Source organism: Lynx rufus, unplaced genomic scaffold (genome assembly GCF_022079265.1).
Source record: "Lynx rufus isolate CCGP_SWC_20201006 ecotype Redwood Valley unplaced genomic scaffold, mLynRuf1.p SCAF_15, whole genome shotgun sequence".
NCBI lineage: Eukaryota > Metazoa > Chordata > Mammalia > Carnivora > Felidae > Lynx > Lynx rufus.
The window spans coordinates 22,365,155-22,388,199 of record NW_025814829.1 but is presented as its reverse complement, the minus strand read 5'-3'; the positions used below and the strand labels follow the sequence as shown (position 1 = coordinate 22,388,199).

At 41.1% G+C, this 23,045-nt stretch overlaps 1 protein-coding gene across 1 annotated transcript in view; it reads right to left on the bottom strand.

Annotated features, from left to right (window-relative positions):
- The window catches only part of KDM5B (lysine demethylase 5B), a 78,366-nt gene extending 57,138 nt beyond the window's left edge, over positions 1-21,228 (bottom strand). Inside the window, exon 1 of the mRNA XM_047076675.1 lies at positions 20,861-21,228. Within this exon, the coding sequence (XP_046932631.1) occupies positions 20,861-21,064 (204 nt within the window). The 5' untranslated portion in view covers positions 21,065-21,228. The remainder of the gene's footprint in view (positions 1-20,860) is intronic.
- Positions 21,229-23,045: the final 1,817 nt, after the last annotated feature.

Here is a 23,045-nt window from a genome sequence, read left to right as displayed (position 1 = left end):
CACTAAAAAATATATTCCTTCAGAAGGCAATTAAGTAGGAGGAAGTTGAAGCTTTGAAATCCTCAGAGGCCTGAGTAACATCAAGTAAACATTTTTCCTTAGTCCCCACACTGAACAACTTATGGTACATTTAACTGAGAGAAATGTGCAATAAAATTGACCAGTGGGAGAATAACTTTCATAGGATGCTAAGGATTTTTCAAAAACGCCATGAAAATTCACTCTGTAAATGATCTAGTGTTGGCATACACATATTAGAACACTGTTTTAATCTTTCTAATAGAGAAGCTATCACCATTTTGAGACCTAATAATCAGCAAAATGAGAAAGTGTATTCTCTAGATCTACTCCAAAAGTTGGTTCTCCTGCAGACAAAACTCCTGCAGACAAAACTAATTTTTAAATTTTTTTTTAACGTTTGTTTATTTTTGACAGAGAGACAGAGCATAAGCGGGGGAGGGCAGAGAGAGAGGGAGACACAGAATCCGAAGCAGGCTCCAGGCTCTGAGCTGTCAGCACAGAGCCCGATGCGGGGCTCAAACCCACGAACTGCAAGATCATGACCTGAGCCGAAGTCGGACGCTCAACCGACTGAGCCACCCAGGTGCCCCGACAAGACTAATTTTTAAAAATCAACGTCAAAAGCTCATTCTGATTAGTTTACAAAGAATAACCTTAAGGACGGACCAATGTATTTTCTAATTACATACGTTCTATTAAAATCTGTCATCATAGAATAAATGCACAAAGGAATTTAGTCCATTGAGGCAGAGCTAAACTCCGTATTTTAATCCAGATTCTTACACTTTCTAGGTTATCAACACATTAACATAAAACTATAATTCAAAATTTTAAGGATCCGAACAAAGAATTTATCTTTGTTTTAAGGCAAGTCAGAAAAATTTTCAGTTGAGCAGCACAAGATTTATCAATCTTAATAAAAATTTAAGTAACACATATGAAATACAACATAAAAAGACTACTTTTTCATGGCATTAACAGTTTTATGTCAGTATGATGTCCTTAAGACACCTGCACAAAGTGGCAGAACTGGGCACACCATAATCATCGTAAGTCCCCATCTATAAACTTAAAAACAAGCAGAGTTACTATATGTGAGTCCCTCAGTGGAGTCCAATGACCACTCACTGATGGGTGTCTATCAGGAAAGGTTTTGGTTTTTTGTTTATTTATTTTTGAGACAGAGAGAGACAGCACAAGAGGGCAAAGGGCAGAGAGAGAGGGAGACACAGAATCCGAAGCAGGCTCCAGGCTCTGAGCTGTCAGCACAGAGCCCCACGCGGGGCTCGAACCCAGGAACCGTGAGACTGTGACCTGAGCCAAAGTGGAAGCTCAACCGACTGAGACACCCAGGTGCCCCTATCAGGAAAGTTTTTTAATTCAAAGGACTTCAATGTCTTCGGAACAGAAATAAAAATGTGTTAGATAATATTAACTTCCCCCTTTCTTCTTACTTCTCTCAGGGTAGGCTTGGCACCAAGCAGCTTTAATTAGCCATCCATTTGATCAAAGTCTGCTTAAGATTTCCCATCCGCAGGATGTCGGGGTGACTCAGTCAGTTAAGCATTCCACTCTTGATCTCAACTCAGGTCATGATCTCACGTTGAGTTTGAGCCCCACGTTGGGCTCTGTACTGACAGTGCGGAGCCTGCTTGGGATTCTCTCTCCTTCTCTCTGCCCCACCCCGCCTCTCTCTCTCAAAATAAATAAACTTTATTAAAAAATAAAAAATAAAGATCTCCCATCCTTAGTGAGCCACTAGTAAAAAAATACTGAGGATTTTCTTTTCAGACTACAGAATCACTTTTATTCCTTAAATCAGAGATTCTTATACTGTATTTGAATTGAGTGTATGTGGATTTTGGGGGGACAGTCCACAGCTTCCACCAAATTCTCAAAGGGGTCTGTAACCTTAGGGTCTGTAACCTTAGGGGTCACAAAAAAATCCTGTGAGTGTGTGTGGCTTTCAAAATTTCTGCATCCTGAAGTTCTTATCTCACTATCCCAACCTACTTTTTTTCAGTCCCTTCTCATACTTAACCAAGACATGATAATGGATGAGACACTTGGCTCCTCAAAATGTCAGGAGGTTATATATATACTGTAGGACAGAAAGAGCAATGCACTAAATAGAAGACCTGGTATGCATCTTGGTTCTTTAATCACCACTTAAGGGATCTTAACTTTTCCATTCAAAACGTACAAACAATATCTACCTTCAGGACTATGATGAAAATTAAAATTACAAATATAAAGGATTATGTATTATAAAGCAAAAATAGCAAGTATTATATTGCATTAAGTTCTGACCAATGAAACATAATTTCTTCTAGCAAAAAGTCTGTGTAAACTCAACTTTCAAGGAGCATCTGACTTCTAAGCTGTACCTTTAAGGACTCTATCCTTCCAGCCTAACTCTAGTCAGCATCTAGTTGGCATTAGACCAATTTCAACACAGGTTAAAGGGCTCCCCTAGATTTCAACCCTCCTCCCCACTGTTACTTCTCCAGTGCTCATTTTTAAAGCACAATGATGTCATTTCCCTTATCCTTGCACAGTAAAACACGTTAAAGAGGACGCACTCTGGTGTCACACTGCCTGAGTTCACACCCTGACTGTGGCTTTCTACTAGTTCATCTCCCTGTAGCTTAAATACATGTATAAATAGGAAACTGAGGCTTAAATAATATGGATAAAAGCCTTTAGAGAGCTCCTGGCATTTACAAAGTAAGCAGTCAAAAATGTTAGCTATGAGGAAACATTTATGTTGCAGAGCTTCAGTTCCCAGGAAGCCTAATGTAACCTTGTTTTGTTTTATGGCTGGTTATGTTTAAAACAATGGTTTCAGGGCACCTGGGTGGCGCAGTCGGTTAAGCGTCCGATTTCAGCTCAGGTCACGATCTCGCGGTCCGTGAGTTCGAGCCCCGCGTCGGGCTCTGGGCTGATGGCTCAGAGCCTGGAGCCTGTTTCCGATTCTGTGTCTCCCTCTCTCTCTGCCCCTCCCCCGTTCATGCTCTGTCTCTCTCTGTCCCAAAAATAAATAAACGTTGAAAAAAAAAAATTAAAAAAAAAATAAAATAAAATAAAACAATGGTTTCAATTCTCTAATCTTCATTATCAAATTGTATAAAATGATATTTCATAGGGAGTGCCTGGGTGGCTCAGGTGACTTCGGCTCAGGTCATGATCTCACAGTTCGTGGGTTCGAGCCCCGTATCAGGCTCTGTGAAGACAGCTCAGAGCCTGGAGCCTGCTTCAGATTCTGTCTCTCTCTCTCTCTGCCCCTCCCCCGCTCATGCACGGGTGCATGCACGTGCACAGTCTCTCTCAAAAATAAACATTAAAAAATGGCATTCACAAGTTAATACATGGCATTAATAAGTTAATATATAATATTCAAGGCCCATCCATTTTTTTTTTGCTGTATTTTTTCCAGTTTTATTGAGATATATGCAACCTTGCTACTTAAAGGAGAATACACTGTCACATTTTCCATGCTTAAAGAGCTTTTTCTAAGATTGTTTTAGATATGTAATTCAAGGATAGAGGCACTTAACAATGGATCTGGGAAGAGAGAAGCTGCTAGGGTTGCAAGAGAATTCAACTTCTATACTATAAAAATTAACACTGTGGTGGGCAAGCCTATGTATGGTTCCACAATATTAGTATTTTGTATTAACCAAGCCATTTCATATATATCTACTATATAAAACTTCCTGACTACATATTCTCTTACTGCCATAAAAGCTAAGCAATAGAATAGGTTTAAAATAATTTTCTCTAATACAAAAGTACACTCATTACTAAAATATCAGAAAATATATATGAAGAAGAATCTCAGAGAAAACCTGCTGTATTTTGGTATACATCTTTCCAGTATTTTCTAAAATGCAAGTTATCTTCATAATCTTCAAAAAATTAAGTCATTATTTAAAAAATATGTATATATTTTTCCTTTTACTTACTATACTGTGAATATTTAATATTTTATTGTATTGATACTTTTTAAAATTTCTTATTATTGGACATTTAGGTTATTTTCTTTACTTTCCAATGTTAATCATTACAAATAAAACATCCTTACCTTCTAGGAAGTTCATTTTAGCCTCTTTTAAAATAAACCTAAAAATTTTATGATTTTATTACCATTTTTTTGTTTAGTTTATTTATTTTGAGAGAGAGAGGGAGAGGGAGGGAGAGAGAGAGAGAGAGAGAGAGAGAGAGAGCATGAGCAGGGGAGGAGCAGGGAGAAGGAGAGAGAGAGAATCCCAAGCAGGCTCTGCACTGTCAGCACAGAGCCCAATGCAGGGCTCAAACTCACGAACGTGAGATCATGACCTGAGCCAAAGTCAAAAAGTTGGATGTTTAACCAACGGAGCCACCCAGGCGCCCCCCCCAACTTTTTAAATAAAAATAAAATCTTAAAAATAAATAAAAATCAGTTGCCCATATACCCAGTCTTACCATGAGAAAAACATCAGATAAATTCCAATAATGGGACATCCTACAAAATACCCAAGTGAGTACTCCTCAAAACGGTCAAGGTCAATAAAAATAAAGCCCAAGGGGCACCCAGGTGGCTCAGTCAGTTAAGTGTCTGACTTTAGCTCAGGTCATGATCTCACCCTTGGTGGGTTTGAGCCCCACGTCCGGCTCTGTGCTGACAGCTCAGAGCCTGGAGCCACTTCAGATTCTGTCTCCCTCTCTCTCTCTGCCCTTCTCCTGCTCACACTCAGTGGGTCTCTCTCAAAAATAAACAAACATTAAAAAATTAAAAAACAAAAAAAACAAGAACAACAACAAAAAGCCTGAGAAACAACAACAGCTAAAAAAAAGCCTAAAGAGACATGACAACTAAATGTAATGTGTATCCTGGATGAGATTCTGGAACAGAAGGAAGATATTAGCTAAAAATTAAAGAAATATGAATAAAATATATGGACTTTGGTTAATAACAGTATCAGTTCATTAATTATAGCAAATATGTCATAATAATGTAAGATGTTAATAAAAGGGGAAACTTGGGAGACCTGGGAGGCTCAGTCAGTTAAGTGTCCAACTCTTGATTTCAGCTCAGGCATGATCTCACAGTTCCTAAGTTCAAACCCCATGTTGGGTTCTGCGCTGACAGTGCAAAGCCTGGTTGGGATTTTCTCTCTCTACCCCCTCCCTCACTCGTATGTGCTCTCTCAAATTAAACAAATAAACAGTAAGAAAATTAAACAAATAAAAGGGGGAAACTAGGTCAAGGAGTATATGGGAACTCTACTCAGTTTCTCTTTAAATCTAACAGTTCTTAAAAATATTAAGTCAATTTAAAAACTCATTTGGATCAGGAGCACCTGGGTGGCTCAGTCAGTTAAACATCCAACTTTGGCTCAGGTCATGATCTCTCCGTTCCTAAGTATGAGCCCTACGTCTTGCTCTGTGCTGACAGCTCAGAGTTTAGAGCCTGCTTCAGGTTCTGTCTCTCTCTCTCTCTTTCTCAAAAATAAACATTAAAAATAATAATAATAATAATAATAATAATAATAAATCACTTGGATCAGTTTGTTTTATGTTCCAAACTTCTGACCCCAAAAGACAGCTCAAGAAGCAAAAACACAACCATGTTTATTATAAATTTTATAAAACTTAATAAAATGACAATAAGACAAAAAAGGCCCACTTTCTGACATTTTAATTGATACTGGTTATATAGGAAAACTTATTGTTGTTTGCCCTTTAGAAAATACTTTTAAATTTTCACTTCAGTTCCTAGAAAGAACAGATAACTGAAGTTTTTACCAAACCCTCTACTGGTTTTTTAATAGCCTCTACAATCAATCAATGTACCTCTTACACATGCATAGAACCTAGATTTATTCCTTTTGAGTCAGGCCTTTGCAGAACTAAGTTTCCCTTTTTACTACTACAACTCTCAAATGTTTGGCCTGAGGACCCCCTAAAACTCTTAAAAATTAAGGACCTCAAAGAGCTTTAGTCTATACGTCTTGTATCTATTCACTTTTATTACAGTAGAAATTTAAGAATGTTTTAATTTATTTAATAATAAGCAAAAAATAGAAGAGTGGCATTGTGTTAGTTTGCATATATTTTGCAAGTCTCTTTAATGTCTGGCTGAACAGAAACAAACAGGATTTTCATATCTTCTGTAGTCAATCAGCTGTAGAATACTGCTTGGTTAAAGCATACCAAGAAACTCTGGCTAAAAATATTTAGTCAAAAAGAGGAAGTTCCCCTTGGATCTGATGGAAGGATCCTGTGCACCCTCCAAGAGTCAGTCCTCAATCCAAACCCTTGAAAACAACTGTCCTAATAATCTTAATCCCTACAGAAATCCCATCCAATCCATCCCTCCATGGAACTCTATCCATCCGTATTTTAAAAACAGCATCTCCAAGTGTTTTCTCTATTCACTAACAATGATTTCTTGACCTATTTGTGAAATGCCAACATTTTTAAAAAAGGTATACCAATGAGGCGCCTGGGTTGCTCAGTTGGTTAAGCGTCCACCTTCAGCTCAGGTCATGATCTCATGGTTCGTGGGTTCAAGCCCCACATCGGGCTCTGTGCTGACAGCTCAGAGCCTGGAGCCTGCTTCAGATTCTGTGTGTGTCTCTCTCTCTGCCCCTCCCCTGCTCTCTCTCTCTCTCTCTCTCTCAAAAATGAATAAATGTTAAAATATATATATATATTAAAAAATAAAAGGTATACTAAATGTCAACCCAGTCATCATCCCTAAAAGTCCTACCACCAAAAAGATCCTGTAAATGCCTGCATAATCATTTGCAAACATACAGGGACGTTTAACAGTTGTACTAAAATATTAAGGACCAAAAAATAATAATAATAAAATAAAAATAAAATATTACAGACCAAGGAATAAGAACTTTTGTTAAAATTATAACTCCTATAATTGACAGGACCTGGTAAAAGCCATCAGTTTTCAGTTTTACAGAACATGTTATTTAAAAGGATATAAAGTATCCAAGCACTGTTTCTATGGAGGAGCATCTATTAGTAAATGAAAATACACTGGTAAAAGAGAGACATGTCATGATATTTACTTTTTCAAACATTAGTTCCAACAAGGACCCCCTCCACCACTTTTAATAAAACTTAGTAATAATAATCTGTATTTTCAGGACCTCTAAATGACTTCAATTTATAATTGTCAAAAACCATATGAAAATACTATAGAAAATGCTTCCCCTAAACCTCAAAAGCATGGTTTCCTTTCCAGACAGCTTTACAGGAATAATCCAAGTACCATTTTGTTTATAAACAATAAAAATAAGGGGATAACTAGATCACATGAAGACCTTACTCTTCCAAAGTGCCCCTAATAGATGTCTACCAAAGTTACCTACTGAAGTGATTCAACAAAGTTTTGGCATAACCCTCAAAGTCTCATCAGGCCTCTCTATATTGGAAGCATCCTTTTAAAAATCACCCAGAATGATCATAAGAAAGATAAATTTCTAGAATAAATCATCTTCCACTCAAATGGGCTGACATGATAGGTCAATCATGAAAATTTAAGAGGAAAACATTATTTCTTTCAAATCATTCACAGACATCTTATAACACAAGTCACCGAATGGAACCAGAAGAAATTTCAGATCCTTCTCCCCTACAGCAATTATAATTGATGCAAATATTACTTCAATATGTCTACACCAAGCCATGTTACAATCAAGTAGCTATTTTGCCACAGTTTCTCCCCCAAGGAAATTTAATATGTAGCTTTGATTCTGTTTTCTTTCATAACTAGGATCCCAGTGAGGAAAAGACAATTTCTGGCAGAAAATTGAGGCTACCAAGGTTAAGAAAAGATGACATACTTCAGAGAAAGGTTCCAGAAATGATTTGTCAGGGGAAGGAGTTTAGGAAAAAGGTTAGACTCTGCCCCTTCAACCTTCCCCTCAGCAACACCCAAACCCACCTGGGCACGAAGGGCAGGGAAAGTTAAACATCACACACCCTAACTTTAAGGCCTCATTAAATCTATAAACACATGTTCTACATCTTTAGTACTTGACAAACTGGACACTCCAAGATTCAAAATCAAGGTCACAAAAGGGACAACAGTGACATTAAAAACTGACCTGAGTCTCTAAGAAGATACCAAAAGAATACAAAATTTTGTTTGGTTTGATGTTTCATATAAAGACATGTGGCACTTGTACTTTAAAAAAAAAAAAACATAAATAGCAAGCCATACATTTCACCGGATGCAAATATCTAACAACTATTTAGCCCTGCCACAATTAACTGCAAGCCAAACATTAAAAGTAGAAATAATATTAGAACCTGTATGATCCCTAATAGCCATATCTGAAGTAAAAGACTGAAGCTTGGACCTGAATGGGAATTGCTAGCAAGTGGCTCCATTCATCCCACTGTCAGATTGTTTAATATTTATGTAAGGGCAACCTGCAAGTCTATTCAATATACTGTAATTCTGAACATGCTTCAAGGCTAGATAGATCTTTTTGAAAGAGAAAAGGATCTACTAATGCACAGGCATGCTCAACTTACAAAGGTAGATAAATAGGTCTTATCTCCAAAGGTCTTAAAATAAATTTATCCTATGATATATCTCAAACCACACTGGGTATTACTATTATAGAGTTAGCACTATTCACTGCCTTACTTACTTCATATTTATTGCCACATTTAATAATAATTTGATTTAAAAGATAACCCGTTTTAACCTAAAATATGCCAAAGTTCCAGCCTGACAAAAGTGGTCCTCGTTTGAATGGCTGCCTGGTATCAAAGGGACACACACTATAAAAACTCTTCTATTATCTACTTTTCCAGGTTATAAATAAAGGATTTTGCAGCTGTGTCTAGAGTTGAGACTTAAGAAAATCATCACCACAAAGTCATAGAAGTCTCAAATACTGGCCCTCAACAAACCTGCTTTTTCCCCTGGCACTTTTCCTGCAGCCTACAACTAGGTCCTCTTCCTTGTGTAAATGTTGGTATTTCTGGAGGGTCTGTCAGATTCTAATCTCCTTCTACACCCCTATTTCCTCCCTAACCCTGTCCCAATCCAAAGTCTCCCAAACATCTGAAGCAGCTCCACTCCCCCCCTTACTCCATCTACCTCCACATCCCCTCAGCCCTAATCTTCGACCATTTGATACACAATTTCCATTATTTGTGTACATCACACCATATAATCTACTTGCAGATCTTTCTCACCAGTAGACTATATGAATTCCTGTAAATGAAAGCTGCTTAATTCATTTCTAATACTCATAACACAATGCCTGGCACTTACTGACATATTAATAAATGTACTGAACTGAACCCACAACTAAACCCAAGGACCTAATTCATTTCTTCATTCATCAGAGCTGACAAAAAGGACTCCCTTGTTTCTGGTAGTGGAGGTGAGAAATTCTATTAATTCAAAGTCAACAGATAAGAGAATTCCTTATATGAACAGCTGCCTAAACCTCATCAAGAACTATCTAAACCAATAGTTCTTAAACCTAGCTGGGCTTTAGAATGACCAGAAGAGCTTCTTAAAATTCAAATACTTGGGCATCCCATGAGATTCTAATTCTGGGATGGAGCCCAGGATGATTTTGATGGGAAGAGGGCTACAATCTGGGGGCCTAAATACTCTTCTAGTTGAACCCGGGTGGTCACCAGGATGATGACTGATGAGCCAGGAGTTTCCATACAAATGAGCCAAGCAACCAACAGTACATGAAATGCGAAGCTCATACATGCTATACTAAAACAAAGAAGAGTATATGATTTAAAATTTCAGGGGTGGCTCAGTCAGTTGAGCGTCCGACTTTAGCTCAGGTCAGGATCTTGTGGTTCATGGGTTCGAGTCCTGCGTCGGGCTCTGTGCTGACAGCTCAAGAGCCTGGAGCCTGCTTCAGATTGTGTGTCTCCCTCTCTCTCTGCCCCTCCCCTGCTCATGCTCTGTCTCTCTTACTCTCAAAAAAAAAAAAAAAAAAACCTCAGGGGCACCTGGGTGGTTCAGTCAGCTAGGCATCTGACTCTTAATTACGGCTTAGGCCATGATCTCAAAGTTCGTGAGTTCAAGCCCCACATCAGGCTCTGGACTGACAATGTGGAGCCTGCTTAGGATTCTTGCTCTCCCTACCCCTCCCCCACTCACTCTGTCTCTCTCAAATAAAATTTTAAAAAAATAAACATTAAAAAAAATAAAGAAAATTTCATAAATAGGGGCACCTGGGTGGCTCACTCAGCTAAGCATACAACTCTTGACTTCGGCTCAGGTCATGATCTTACAGTTTGTGAGATCTTAGCCCTGCACTGGGCTCTGCACTGACAGGTGGAGACTGCTTGGGATTCGCTCTCTCCCCCTCTCTCTGCCCTTCCCCTACTTGTGTGCTTACACGGACATCCTCTCCCTTCCTCCCTCCCTCCCCCCAAATAAATAAATAAATAAATAAATAAATAAATATTTTTTTTTAAAAAGGAAGAGCAGTGAACTTGGAAGTAAAAAGCAAGATTTGAAATCTCCTAATTTGTCCTTTAAAAGCTGTGTCACCTTAGATAAGTCACTAAACTTCTCTCAGCAGTTTCCTTATCTATAAAACAGTTCTTAGCAGCAAGAACTAGGTTATAAAAATGTTTTTTGCTGAGCCTATCAGAAAAAAGGGGTAGCCTATACCAGGGCAGAAAATGTATAAGCAGAATTATACAGATATGTAATAATAATAAATATTAATAAAATAAGACTCATAATTTTCCATCAACTATCTCATGTAATCATAACTGTATCATTACTATGGAAGTAGGATTCAATATAGTGGTTAAGTGCACAAAGTCTAGGTTCAAATATTGACTCCACCACTTAAAATAGTCAGGTGACCCTGAGAAGTTTAGGCTTCACTATGTAAAGCAGGGCTAGCATTATCCCCACTTTATAAGCAGTTTAATGGAATAAACTGAAAATAGTCATGACCCTCTTAAGGCTAGCAGCTCAAAGATAACACGTAAACAATGGAACATACACCACAAACCAAATGTTTTCATTCCTACTCTAGTATTTCCATGAAATCTGTTTTCATTTCCTAGCTAGCTAATACCAACCTCCAAAAACAAATTACCTTGGATCCTAAGTCAAATTCTAAACTCTGTTCCTCTCAAAAAAAATCTTGATAAGCAGTTATATAAGTCAAAGATATATTTTACACATGGAAGATGAGAAAAGCCACAAGATTAGCAATGAAAAAAAAAATGGTGTGAGAGAGGAACCCAGAAGAATGGGCTGCCATCAAGTACAATTTTTAAAAACCCTAAACCCACACCCTACACATATCCCTGAAGCCAGCCTCCCACAGGAAAATCTGGTGGCTATTCTCAATTTGTCCAAAATACATCATAATACTGGATAAGAGCCTCTCTGGGAGAAGAAAAAGCTTGGAATACTTGAAATTTTACAAAATGTAAGTTATACTCCAAAGATTCTCTTTGTAGACCTCTCTAATCTCCACCCCTCACCCCTGTCCCACAAATAGATACCAGAATACAGGTGAGCCTGGGTGGCTCAGTTGGCTGAACATCTGAGTCTTGATTTCAGCTCAGGTCATGATCCCAGGGTCATGGGATCAAGCCCTGCATCGGGCTCCACACTATCGTGGAACCTGCTCCACACTATCATGGAACCTGCTTAAGATTCACTCCCTCTCTCTCTCTACTCTCTTTCTTTCTGCCTCTCTCCCCTGTTCCTGCTCTCTTTCTCTAAAAATGAAAAAAAAAAAAATTTTTTTTAAAGATACCAGAATACAAATCCTAAGAGATCCTGCTCTCCACATCTCTTCTCTCAAGTTTTAAAGACTGGCAAAGATGAGACGTTACCATCTGGTTTAAATATCATCAAATGATGAGTTGGTACAACCACACAGAAAATTGAGAGGATCTTGCCTTAAAGAACTTGTAATTACGTGGTTTTGATAGGGATTTGTTCTTCGTTTCTGGAGTTATGAGATTAGAGAAAAATGGAGTATGTACGCCACATAGAAATATGTGCTCAATAAAAGCTCCAACCAAGTGCTCAAAACACACTAAGTTTTAGACTTTAGTTCTCTGAACATTACAATCTGGTCAAGTCAGTAAGATGGCAAGAATTAGCACAGGAATGCACAAAAATCTGCCTAGGGCTAAGTAAGGAGCATAGCTCAGAAAAGAAATCTTAGACTAGGTGCATGCTCCCAACTAAAATACTCAACATTCAAAGGCTTAACACTTGTTATGTATGCAATCAGAGAATCTTTTTAATACATACAGAAAGCAGTACTAAGGGGCGCCTGGGTGGCTCAATCAGTTAAGCATCCAACTCTTGATTTCGGCTTAGATCATGATCTTGTAGTTCCTGGGATCGAGCCCTACATCAGGCTCTGTGCTGATGGCATGGAGCCTGTATGGGATTCTCTGTCACTCTCTCTCTCTCTCAAAATAAAAAAAAAATCTATTTTTTTAAATTTTTTTATGTTTGTTTATTTTTGAGAGACAGAGCGCGAGTAGGGGAGAGGCAGAGAGAGAGGGAGACACAGAATCCAAAGCAGGCTCTAGGTTCTGAGCTGTAAGCACAGAGCCTGATGCAGGGCTAGAACCCACAAACCGAGAGATTATGACCTGAGTCGAAGTCAGGCGCTTAACCGACTGAGCCACCCATGCACCCCAAATAAAGTCTATTTACAAAACAATACTGAGTAAACTGCTTGATTCAGGATAAAAACAAAAAAAAACACACTAGCAGAAACACAGTATATATAGGTCCACCTAAGAGGCAATGTTATGGGGTCCAATAACAAGACATATTTGGACAAAAAAAAAACAGGGAACCCAGGTTTGTATGGGAGTTTTCATTCACTTTATTATTTTTTTTTAAGTTTGCCTAATTTTTAGTAAAGAATAAAATATAATCTGGCTCTGTCTTGAGGATCAAAATAAACATTTTCCCTGCCACCTCTTTTACTTCTCTCACCACTTGATAAGTAAAATCATTGTGGAATATTAAAGACTCAATGTACTAACTCAATTTCCTATCTAGCTAGCATTGGCATTATTTGAATTGTTAGGTAAGATATAATGCCCTCCATTTGCAGGGCTTCAACAGCATCACAGCCATCTCATACTAAGAGAAATTAAAATAATTTTAAACATCTCTTAACACAAAGCTCACCAAATATAAACTCCTGCCTGTATACACACAGTACACAACACACACATAACACGTGAACCTGCAAATTTTCTGAAATAACAGCTCTACTTGAAAAAGATTTTGATACCACTAATTTTTTTATTTTTATTTTTTTTAGAGAGAAGGGGAAGAGCAAGCATGCACAAGCCGGGGGAGAGGGACAGAGGCAGAGAGAGAATCCCAAGCAAGCTCTACCCTCAACACGGAACCTGATGCGAGGCAGGGATCCATGACCTGAGCCGAAATCAAGAGTCAAAGGCTCAACCAACTGAGCCACCAGGTGCCCCCTCACTAATTTTTTAAAATCTCACCAATTTTTGAAATATCTAGGAAAATAAATAAATAAATAAGTAAAGACAAGCTTCTACCTAGGCCAGGAGAAGAATTACATTCTATATACTGTAGTTTTGAGGCTAGTTTTTCACTTTTCAAGTTTCACTTTTTAAAAATCCCTTCACTGTAGGGGAAAAGGAGGGATATGTATTTGGCACTAACCCTTGTCTCACTAAATCTGTCCCCATACTCTTCTTAGCAGTGAGCAAATAAAGCTTTGGGACTTAAGCTCCTTGCAATCCATCAATTAATTAATCTGGACAGCAGCCCTAGGTCAGTGTCAGATCCCCTTACAGCAGATGAGAAGGCATACGTTGGGAGAAAAATGACATTGTCCAAGGTCATGATGGAATTAGAGTCAAGACTCTACTCATTTATTTTTTAAAATCTAGAAACACCATATCCCTTCCTTTACATAATAAAAGTATAGACTTCTAAAAAGTAATAATCCACATACACGCCCCTTGATAAAGCTTATTTTCACCCATGCAAAATATTCCTTAAATTTCACATCTACTGTAAAATAACACATTACCAAGTGAAATGGAATCGACAAGTACTAAAAAGCCATTCATTATGTGATCTTCTGCCTGGTGTTGTTTAACTAGTTTCCCATCTGAGAAATTAAGTTACTATTTCGGTGGGAAAAGCAATTAGATTTCAAGGGGTTATTGACAGAAAATATTTTTCAATGACCTGATTGTTAAATTGTTCCTTTTAAACTTTTGATGCCACAGAAATGTTAATCAGCAATTCTGCTACAACAGACACTGCACCATCAAGGTTGAAAGTCAAACACTACCATTCTTAACAGAAAAGTGAACCTAACAACCTAACCAACAACTCATTAGACCCTTTTGATTCTCCTTTCCTTAAAACTCCTTTTCCAGAAAGGGACTTAACTCTACTTTTTTGGTTACTCCTGACTCCCAACTCTACTGAGATAGTCTAGCAGACAGATAAAGAAAATGGGCAAATAGAGAACAGAAAGATGCTTGTGGAGAATGCCCTCCAACCACCACCTACTCCAACTACTGCCATCAAACTTCTGGATGCCAAGAGTTGGCCTGAAGACGGTCAAGTTTCTGCACAGGTTCCAACAAATGTGTAATAAAGGAACGAAGCCACTGTTTAAAACTGAGAAATACAGGATCACCTGGCTGGCTCAGTCAGAAGAGCACACAACTCTTGATCTCAGGGTCATGAGTTCGAGCCCCATGCTGGGTGTAGAGATTAAATAAATAAAAAACTTAAATTTTTTAAAACTGAGAAATACGATCCCTATCCTAATTGGGCAAGGTGACCACCTTCACTAAAGGCTAGAAACCTCATTCCTAACTGCCCAAATCTCACTCGTTCCCTGAATAAAACAAAAGCTAAGCCAAGTTGTTCTATACAACTAAAGGTCACTACCTTACTCTCAACCCCACTGCTGCTACTCTGTTTTCTGCTCTCCTATATCCAGGAAAATAGCTAAAGGGATTATATCCTCTATGTTTTTGTGAATGCTTGAATATTTTAATAGAAGAACTTTCATTTGAACTCTTGAAGTGATGGCTCTGGTACAGCAAAGTAATCTTTATATCCAGAAAGAAAGTTTACGTGGAAAAAAAAAAAAAAAAGATAAACAGATGAGATGACTCTAGGCCACGTCTAAAGGTGTAAGGTAATGATGCTTTAAGAGCAATGGTCTGCAAGGAAAGATTTGAATGTTAAAAAAAAAAAAAAAAAAAAAAGGATTCCTAAGAATGCATTTAGTCAAATTCCACATTTTTGTTCCAAACATCACACAATTATGGAATAGAAAGGTCTCGCTGCCCTGGAGGCAGCTTTTCCTCATTAGTCTGGTTCATAAACTTGGGAGTTGTAAAAAGCACCTTCATTATAGAAATCATCTAATAGTTAATGACAGAAAAAGCATTTTTGGAAGAACTTGTGGAGATGTACAAAGGTAACATCTCATCTAATTTTTGTCTTTAATTCCATGCTAAGACACAGCTGTTAACAAAAAAAATCCTTGTACGCAGCATACAATTCTCACATCTTGAACAAGTTTCTCACAAATCAGACTTTAAAACCCAGTTACAAGTTTCTCAAACTTTAAATAATATAAAGCAAAATGGGAGACGCCCAGCGACATGGCTTTCCCAAAGTACCACTCTACCCACCCACTTACCCCAAAGGGACTCAACACTGCCTCTAGTGATTCCTCTTCAAGTGACCCAAACTTAACAAAAATTTCAGAAACAAAAGTATAGACAGCCCTTCAATTCCCAGTATTTATTCCACTTAACTTTTTTTGAGGTTGGCAATGATCTTCTGCACTTAAAAAAGGTATATGAGCATAATCTCCAGAGAATATCTTAGCAAGGAAGAAAAAACATCACACCACCAGATCAACACAAATCAAACGGAAAGGTCTGTACAAGGAAGAAAGCAAAGATCTTCTGGGTTCCTGGTTTTTTAAAACCTATATATGGCCTTTGGAAAGAGGTACACAAGTAGGCTTCCTGGAACCTTAAAATCTAGGACCCTAATTAGCACTTTCATGGGGGGGGTGGGAGTGGGGGCACGAGTTTTCCCTTTATCCTCTTCTATAGCCAACTTTTAATGGGGTCCAATTAAGACAGCAAGAGGTTACAAAAGTCTAGAAAAAGATCCCATTTACAGCACATAAACCAGAGTCAAATTTTTTATCAAATAGTTTACAATATTTTTTTTTTCCTTTCTAAAAGAAAATTCTCTCCCTGGAAGATTTCTGTCTGCCTATTAAAGTATCCTAAGCATCTTGAACTGTTTTTGTGCCCCAAAGTAAACAAATAAATGAGTTCTGCTCCTCTATCAACCAGAAATACTTTTAAATTTAAGCCAACATACCATAAAGAAAATTCAAGTACCTGAGAGAGACAAAGAATGAAACTGAGGGCTAACAAATTTTCCCTAATTTTTCTTATAATTGTATCTCAATAACAGAAGAATTCAAAACCTAGCTTTAACACATTTAGTTAACACTTTTCAAAGGCAATTCTCTATTTATTTTGCTCTTTAAGGAGGTTTAGGCTGCATGTTTAAAAACAAGTCCTGTAATCACTGGTAGGGAAATTTTTCCCGTGGGGGCGTGAATCTTAAGCTGCCTCATGTATTTGTAATATCGCTCACATTCTATTCTAAAAGCCTATTAATTTTGTTGATTAGGTCAACAAAATTACAGCTAGGTGAATAGGTCTGTGGCTCCTAGTGTGACCAATTTACAATTTACCACTGGTAAGATCAAATTTAACTAAACGCCCATTCAAAAACTATAACAAATGAAGTTTGTTTTTGCTTTGTTTAAGGCACTTTCGAACTACATCTGTAGGACTTAATCCAACCTCCTACTAAGTGAGGAAAAAAGTTTTTCTTCTGAGCAGTATAGTCCTACGTTTGTCCTAAAAGGCAGATACAAGTGGGTACAGGGTTTCTTTTGGGGGTGATGAAAATGTCCTAACATTGATTGTGGTGATGGTTTTACAACTCTGTAACTACTTAAAACTACAACTAAAAACATTTTAAATTGATGAATTGTATGGTATATGAATTATATCTAAATAAAGCTGTTATTTTTCAGTAGTCATTATAAGTTGTTCCTTCATTCAAGGATGTTTCCATTGATAAGCCTTTTCTCCAAATGTTAAGTGGGTCTAAGGTGGCCAAAGAATCACAACCAGAGAAAAATACTGTGACACCAAAGGAAATGGGAAAACAGAGAGGGTTAGGCCAAAGTCAATCAAACCTAAAATTAAGGAGATTGATAGGCTGGAATGAGAGTAAATGAGCTCCGTATCATTAACACCTCTAACCATACAAAGAAATGTGTATTTAAGTTCCACCCTGTTCCTAATGGTAGAACCAGCAGGCCTACTCAAAGACGCTGACTATATTAAAACATTTGAGAGTATTACACTTTAGCTATAAAATGAAGGGATCAAACTAACGACCCACAGGAAGTTAAAGTTGAAAAAAATGTGTCTACTGTGCCATCTGGGGTTTGATTTAAATCCCTGATTTTTGGACACTGCCACAGAAGAAATTTGTGGAATCTGTCTATCTGTGGCCAAATGTTAGACATTTGAGGGCAACAAAGAAAGTTATTAAAGCCATCAAATATATTCCAATCAAACTTGGGAGACTCAAAAAAGTATTTACTGAGCAGCCAACTATTTTTTCCCTAATAGTTACACTCCTAAAATTAATCATTTCCAAATACCACATAGCGGCACGGAAAATCTGTCCTTACAAAGACATCTAAGTACATCAAGAGGAAATGAAAATGCGCATTTTAAAGGTAGCAAAACCAGAGGTCAGATTAATTGTAAACTTAAAAAAAATTTTTTTAAGCCCAGGAAACAAGCCTGGTTATCCTACATGCTCGATGTAATTTGAAAAACATTTATTTCCCTCTTTAAACTTTTAACTCCGGATTTAGCAGTCTTCGTGATTTATTATCCTTTATCACATTTACCTTACCATATTTTCACAAATTTCTGTGAACCCCAAGTTTTCAAGAGCAAAGCAGTTTAGGACCCTCACAGAAAGCAGCTATAAACTGAAACTATGTAAGTACCATTAATTAAAGATACAAAGATAAGAACAAAAGGAAATGGAAGTGCTTTACAATTCTTCCCCTAACCTCCCAACGGACAAATACCAACAGACCCAATCTCCATTTTAACACAGCCACTTGTATTCCAAAAAATTAGCAAACAAAAATCATCTAGAACACAGGCATTATACAGCCATGGCCTTGGACAGTATTTCGTACCTCTTATTTTTTTGTCGTTGCTTTATTTCTACTATATGAAACCACTTGTTCACAGCTTCCTAAAACAAAACAGTTTCTGAAACAAAGACTGTTTACATCTCTTAAGAAACCTTTGTTCCAACAAGACCCTTCTTCAAGAGCTACAACTTCTGGAAAGATTTCCCTTTTTGTGGTTATATCAACAACAAACTCTTTCCATTTGGCACAGGAGTTTTGTTAAACAAAGGACGAAGAAAGCCCCCCTCACACAAAGGAGGTCTCCAAAACAGAGCACTGGTTGTGTTTGTAGATTATTTGTGCCTCTTTAACACCCTTCCTCAGGCAGTAGAATGTACTCCTCTCAATACAAAATGGTGGCCATCATGTCTGTCTGACATTCAGAATGGGAAAAGGCAACATGAGCACACATTTTGTAAAGCTTACTATTCCTATCCTAGCCAAGATGAGGAAATGGGTAGCCAAACCTAACCAGAGCCAACACTATCTTTTTGGGAAAGGGCCCTAGAAAAGGCACAGAGTAATAAAGTAAGATAAAGGGTTTACCCCAGCCCTTGTACACCACAATACCAACATGGAGGACAACTCTCACTCCCAGGAACCAGACTTCACACATTTTGGTTACCCAGAACTTAACCAAGTTGCCTCATTTCTGACTAAAATCCCACTAATGCAAACGTACAACATCCACACTCACCCTTCCTAGCATATGACATAAAACTAAACTGCTAAATGTCTGAAACATGACCTATTCTTCAAGAATTAAAACCTTGGCTCTAATCAGCTCCGGCTGTAACTTCTGCAGGCCCCTTTGCACTCTAGAAGAAATGCACGTCCCTTAAGCAACAAGAATCAACCTTGTCCACTTGAGAGAAATGGTTCTATTTTCAAACATTTCCCCCATACGAGCTGACCAGTTATTTTCTGCCGCATAGATCTCATCTTCATTTTCAAACTTGTCCAAGAAAAACCAAAGTACGGTGTCCGTGTTTTAATTTGGGGGGGAGGGGGAAGGGAGACGGGAGAAACGACGTATTAAGAGATCTCCCTCAAAACTGATTTCCAAACCCTAATGACTACATATAGAACCCCTGCAACTCCAAATGTCATTACAAAGAGCGAGCTTAAGAAAGAAAGGGATGGGAGGGGGGAATCTTCCTCCAATGGGGGTGGAAGTGGGGGTGGAGTGGGGGGCGGGGAAGAGTGGGGAGAAGATTCTTAAACTGTAGGAAAGGCAGTTAAACATCCTTCCCAACGGTCCCGGCCCGTCCAACCGTCCTTTAGGCCAACTCGGACTCCGACCATCCGCAAGGTGGGCAAAAAAACAGGGGTGTCGACGCGCACCCAGCTCCAGCCGGGGGTGGGGGGCGGGCGTGGGGGCCAGCGGAGGGCCGGCCGGGCTCTCCTCAGCGAACGCTGGAGCCAACGTTGGAGCCGTTAGGGATGACTTCAGCAGCACCCCACCCCTCACACACACAGCCCCCAGGCCCGAGGCGCTTTAGGCACGGCTCGCAGGGCTGAAGCGGGGCTGCATTTCAGCCTCCGGGGGTTGGGGTGGGGGGTGGGGGGCGCGGGAAGTGCGCGTTGCGGCTTCGCAGGTCTCCTGGTCTGACATGTCCCCCTACCGCACGGCCTCGCCCCCCACCCCACCAGCGCAGCCGAGACCTCCCCGGGGAGCCGGGCGACCGGGCCAGAAGTCGGGTGTGTGCGCGGCCGGGCGGGCCCCGGACCCTCCGCCGCCGGTCCCGCTCCCCCACCACCCCCAAGTGCCCCCCACACACTTACGCCCCCCACAACACCTCGGCTCCGGGGCCGGCCCCGCGGCTCCTCCCCGCCCCCCGGCAGCGCTGGACGCCCCCTCCTCGAGCCCGGCCCGGGGAACAGCAGGAAGCCCGGAGCCCGGGGGGCAAGGGGGTGCCCCGGCCCGCGGGGTGGGGCGCCCAGGTGAGGGCCGCTCCGGGCCGACGCCGCCACCACACAAAGGACCAGGGGCTCCCGCCGCCATATTGAAAACTTTCCTCCGCGCACGACAACTCGCAAGTCCCCCACCCCCACCCAGCACACACCCCCGCACCCCGGGGGAGGAGGCGAGCCCCGGCCCGCCGAGCAGCGCCGGGCCCGGCGCCCGCCCTCCTCGCCCGCGCCGCCGCCAGCCTCCGGCAGGAAGCACCCCCTCGCCCACCCCGGCCGCCACTCCATCCGGAACCGAACCCGAACCCCCGGCCGGGCCGCACACCCGTCCGCTCGGGCCGCGCGTCGCCCGGGGCCCTCGGGGTGGCACCGCCGAAGCGCCCGCTCTCCCACGCTCCTCATCTCCCACCCTGAAGAAGCCCCGTCCTCCTCCCCCGGCCTCAACTCCGACCCCGGGGCAGCCCCAAACTTGACGCGGCCTCCGGGGCGACCCCCGCTCCCCGCCCCCCGCGCCTCGGGCCTCCCCGGCCCGCGCGTCCTACCTCCCTCCCCCAGCCGCGAGCAGGATCCGGGGTGCCGGCGTGACTCACCGGCGGCGGCCGCACCTTACAGATCCCAGTCTGCTCGGCTATGGGCCGGATCTTGTGGATGAAAGCGAAGGGGTCCGCGAACTCTTCCCAGCTGGGCTCGAAGACCGGGCACTCGGGGGGAGGCAGGAACTCGCCCAGCGGGCCCGGGCCCCCGAGGGGCAGCGCCGGGCGCGGGCCCGGGGGCAGCGCGGTGGCCGGCTCCATCACCGCGGGTCGGGCACGGGCGAGGGCAGGGTGGGCTCCGGAACCGCGGCGGCGGGCTGCGCTGGGTCCGAGACGGGTGCAGACGCGACTCCGGCAACGGCAAGTCCGACTTGTACTAGCAACGGCAGCACCTTGGGCTTTTTCAGCCTTCCTCCGACGACGTCTTGCCGCTAACCCACGCCGTGCGCCTCCGCCGCCACGGCGAGGAAAAAGAGTCCCACCCCCACCCCCACCCACCCCCACCCCGCGCCGAGCTCCCGGCCCCGCCCCCGAATCGGGCGGGGCCCGGGCCTTCGGCCTCGGGATGAAGTTGATCCTTACGGTCCAGTGGAGCTAACATTTATTGACCATTTACTACGTGCCAGAGTCCCTTCCCTCAAGAAGTTAATACTCTGGTGGAGAAGATCGGACACATAAATGGATTATATCAGTCATGTCAGTACACTGTGGTAGGTGCCATGACAGAAGTATATACACTTAGTAAAACCTGGGGAGGGGCCGAAGGTATTTGGCATAATGGGGAAGGATTTTCTAGTAGGGGGACCGGCTTGAAAGTAAGAACAAAATGGAGGTGAGAAAACACTAGTTATAATGTTAATAATAAGCTAACACTCTTGAGCACTTGCATATCCTGGGCACTGTTCTAAGTGCTTTGCATAATTAATCATTTAATCTACACAACAACCCTTTGAGGCAGGTACTCTTACTTCCATTTTACAAATAAGGACAGTGAGGCACAGGTTGTTTAAGCAATTTGCCCAAATTCACACAGCTAACAAGTGATAGAGACTCTATCTTTTGGAATGAGAGGTGTTACAGAGAAAAGAGTGGTCCGGGAGCAAAATAATGGCAAGGTTGAGCGTGAGAGAAGCCAAAGACTTTAAAAACAATCCAGTTGAGAAACTATGGTGCCGAAATTAAGGCAGCAGTGCTATTCATTCGGAAGAATGCATGCAAATGTAGGAGTTAAAATTAGGACATAGTGATAAATTGGGGAAGGACACTAAGGTATCCAGGATGATTCAGGTGTCTAGGTACATACCTGAATGGTTGCTGGTGCACCGGCATTGCCAATGCATTTCCCTAGATTATATAAATGAGGAGGTATGAGGAGGGAGATCATGTGTTCACTTCTGGATATGTTGAGTTTGACGTGTCTTCTTCGGTACAGTTGGAAATATCCAACAGGCTGAATAGTATAAATCCGAAGGGGAGAGATCAGAAATAGAGATGTAAATCTAGAGTTATTAGCATATGACTGATAGCTATTAATTATCTAATGCTAATCTAATACTGTGTGAAAGCATTGTTGTAAATGCTTTGCGTGTATTTGTGTATTAGCTCATTGAATCTACACAACCATCCCGTTGGGTAGGTACTACTATTACCCCTATTTTGCAGAGCAAGCAATGGAGGCACAGAGAGGTTAAGTAATTTTAAAAGTTAAGAACATTTTTGAGGCATGGGTGGGGTGTGTGTATGTAGGGTGAGTGCCTAGTGTCCTGCCCAGGAAAGGGGAGAGAGGAAATTTAACAAGTAAGACCTCAACACTAAAAAGATGTCTTTCATCCAGAAAGCAGCCAAACCCATGGAAGTATCATTTGGACCAACAGCGTCCTAGCTCTGTTTTCAGATTCACCTAGATGAAAGAAGTCTCTCTTATCCTTAAGGGTTCTTCAAGTTAAAAAGTGGGGAGGAGAGAAGCCTCCTCTTCAACAAACTCTTCCCAGAGATACTTGGCCCCATGTTTTGGGGCCCCATGTTTAAACTGTTTAAAAAGGGCCTTGCAGAAGGTACTCCTTTTCTTGGCTCTCTAGGGCTTCGGACCTACATAAACCTTTTTTTGCTCCCCACTGCAACGGAGACTTAAGCCAAGGGGCAGCTGGCATCCTACTAGAGAAAAAGTCATCAATGTAAGATAGAGATGAGATAAAATTATAATAAAATGTCAATGGTAGAACCTAAGTGGTGGGTGTAGAGG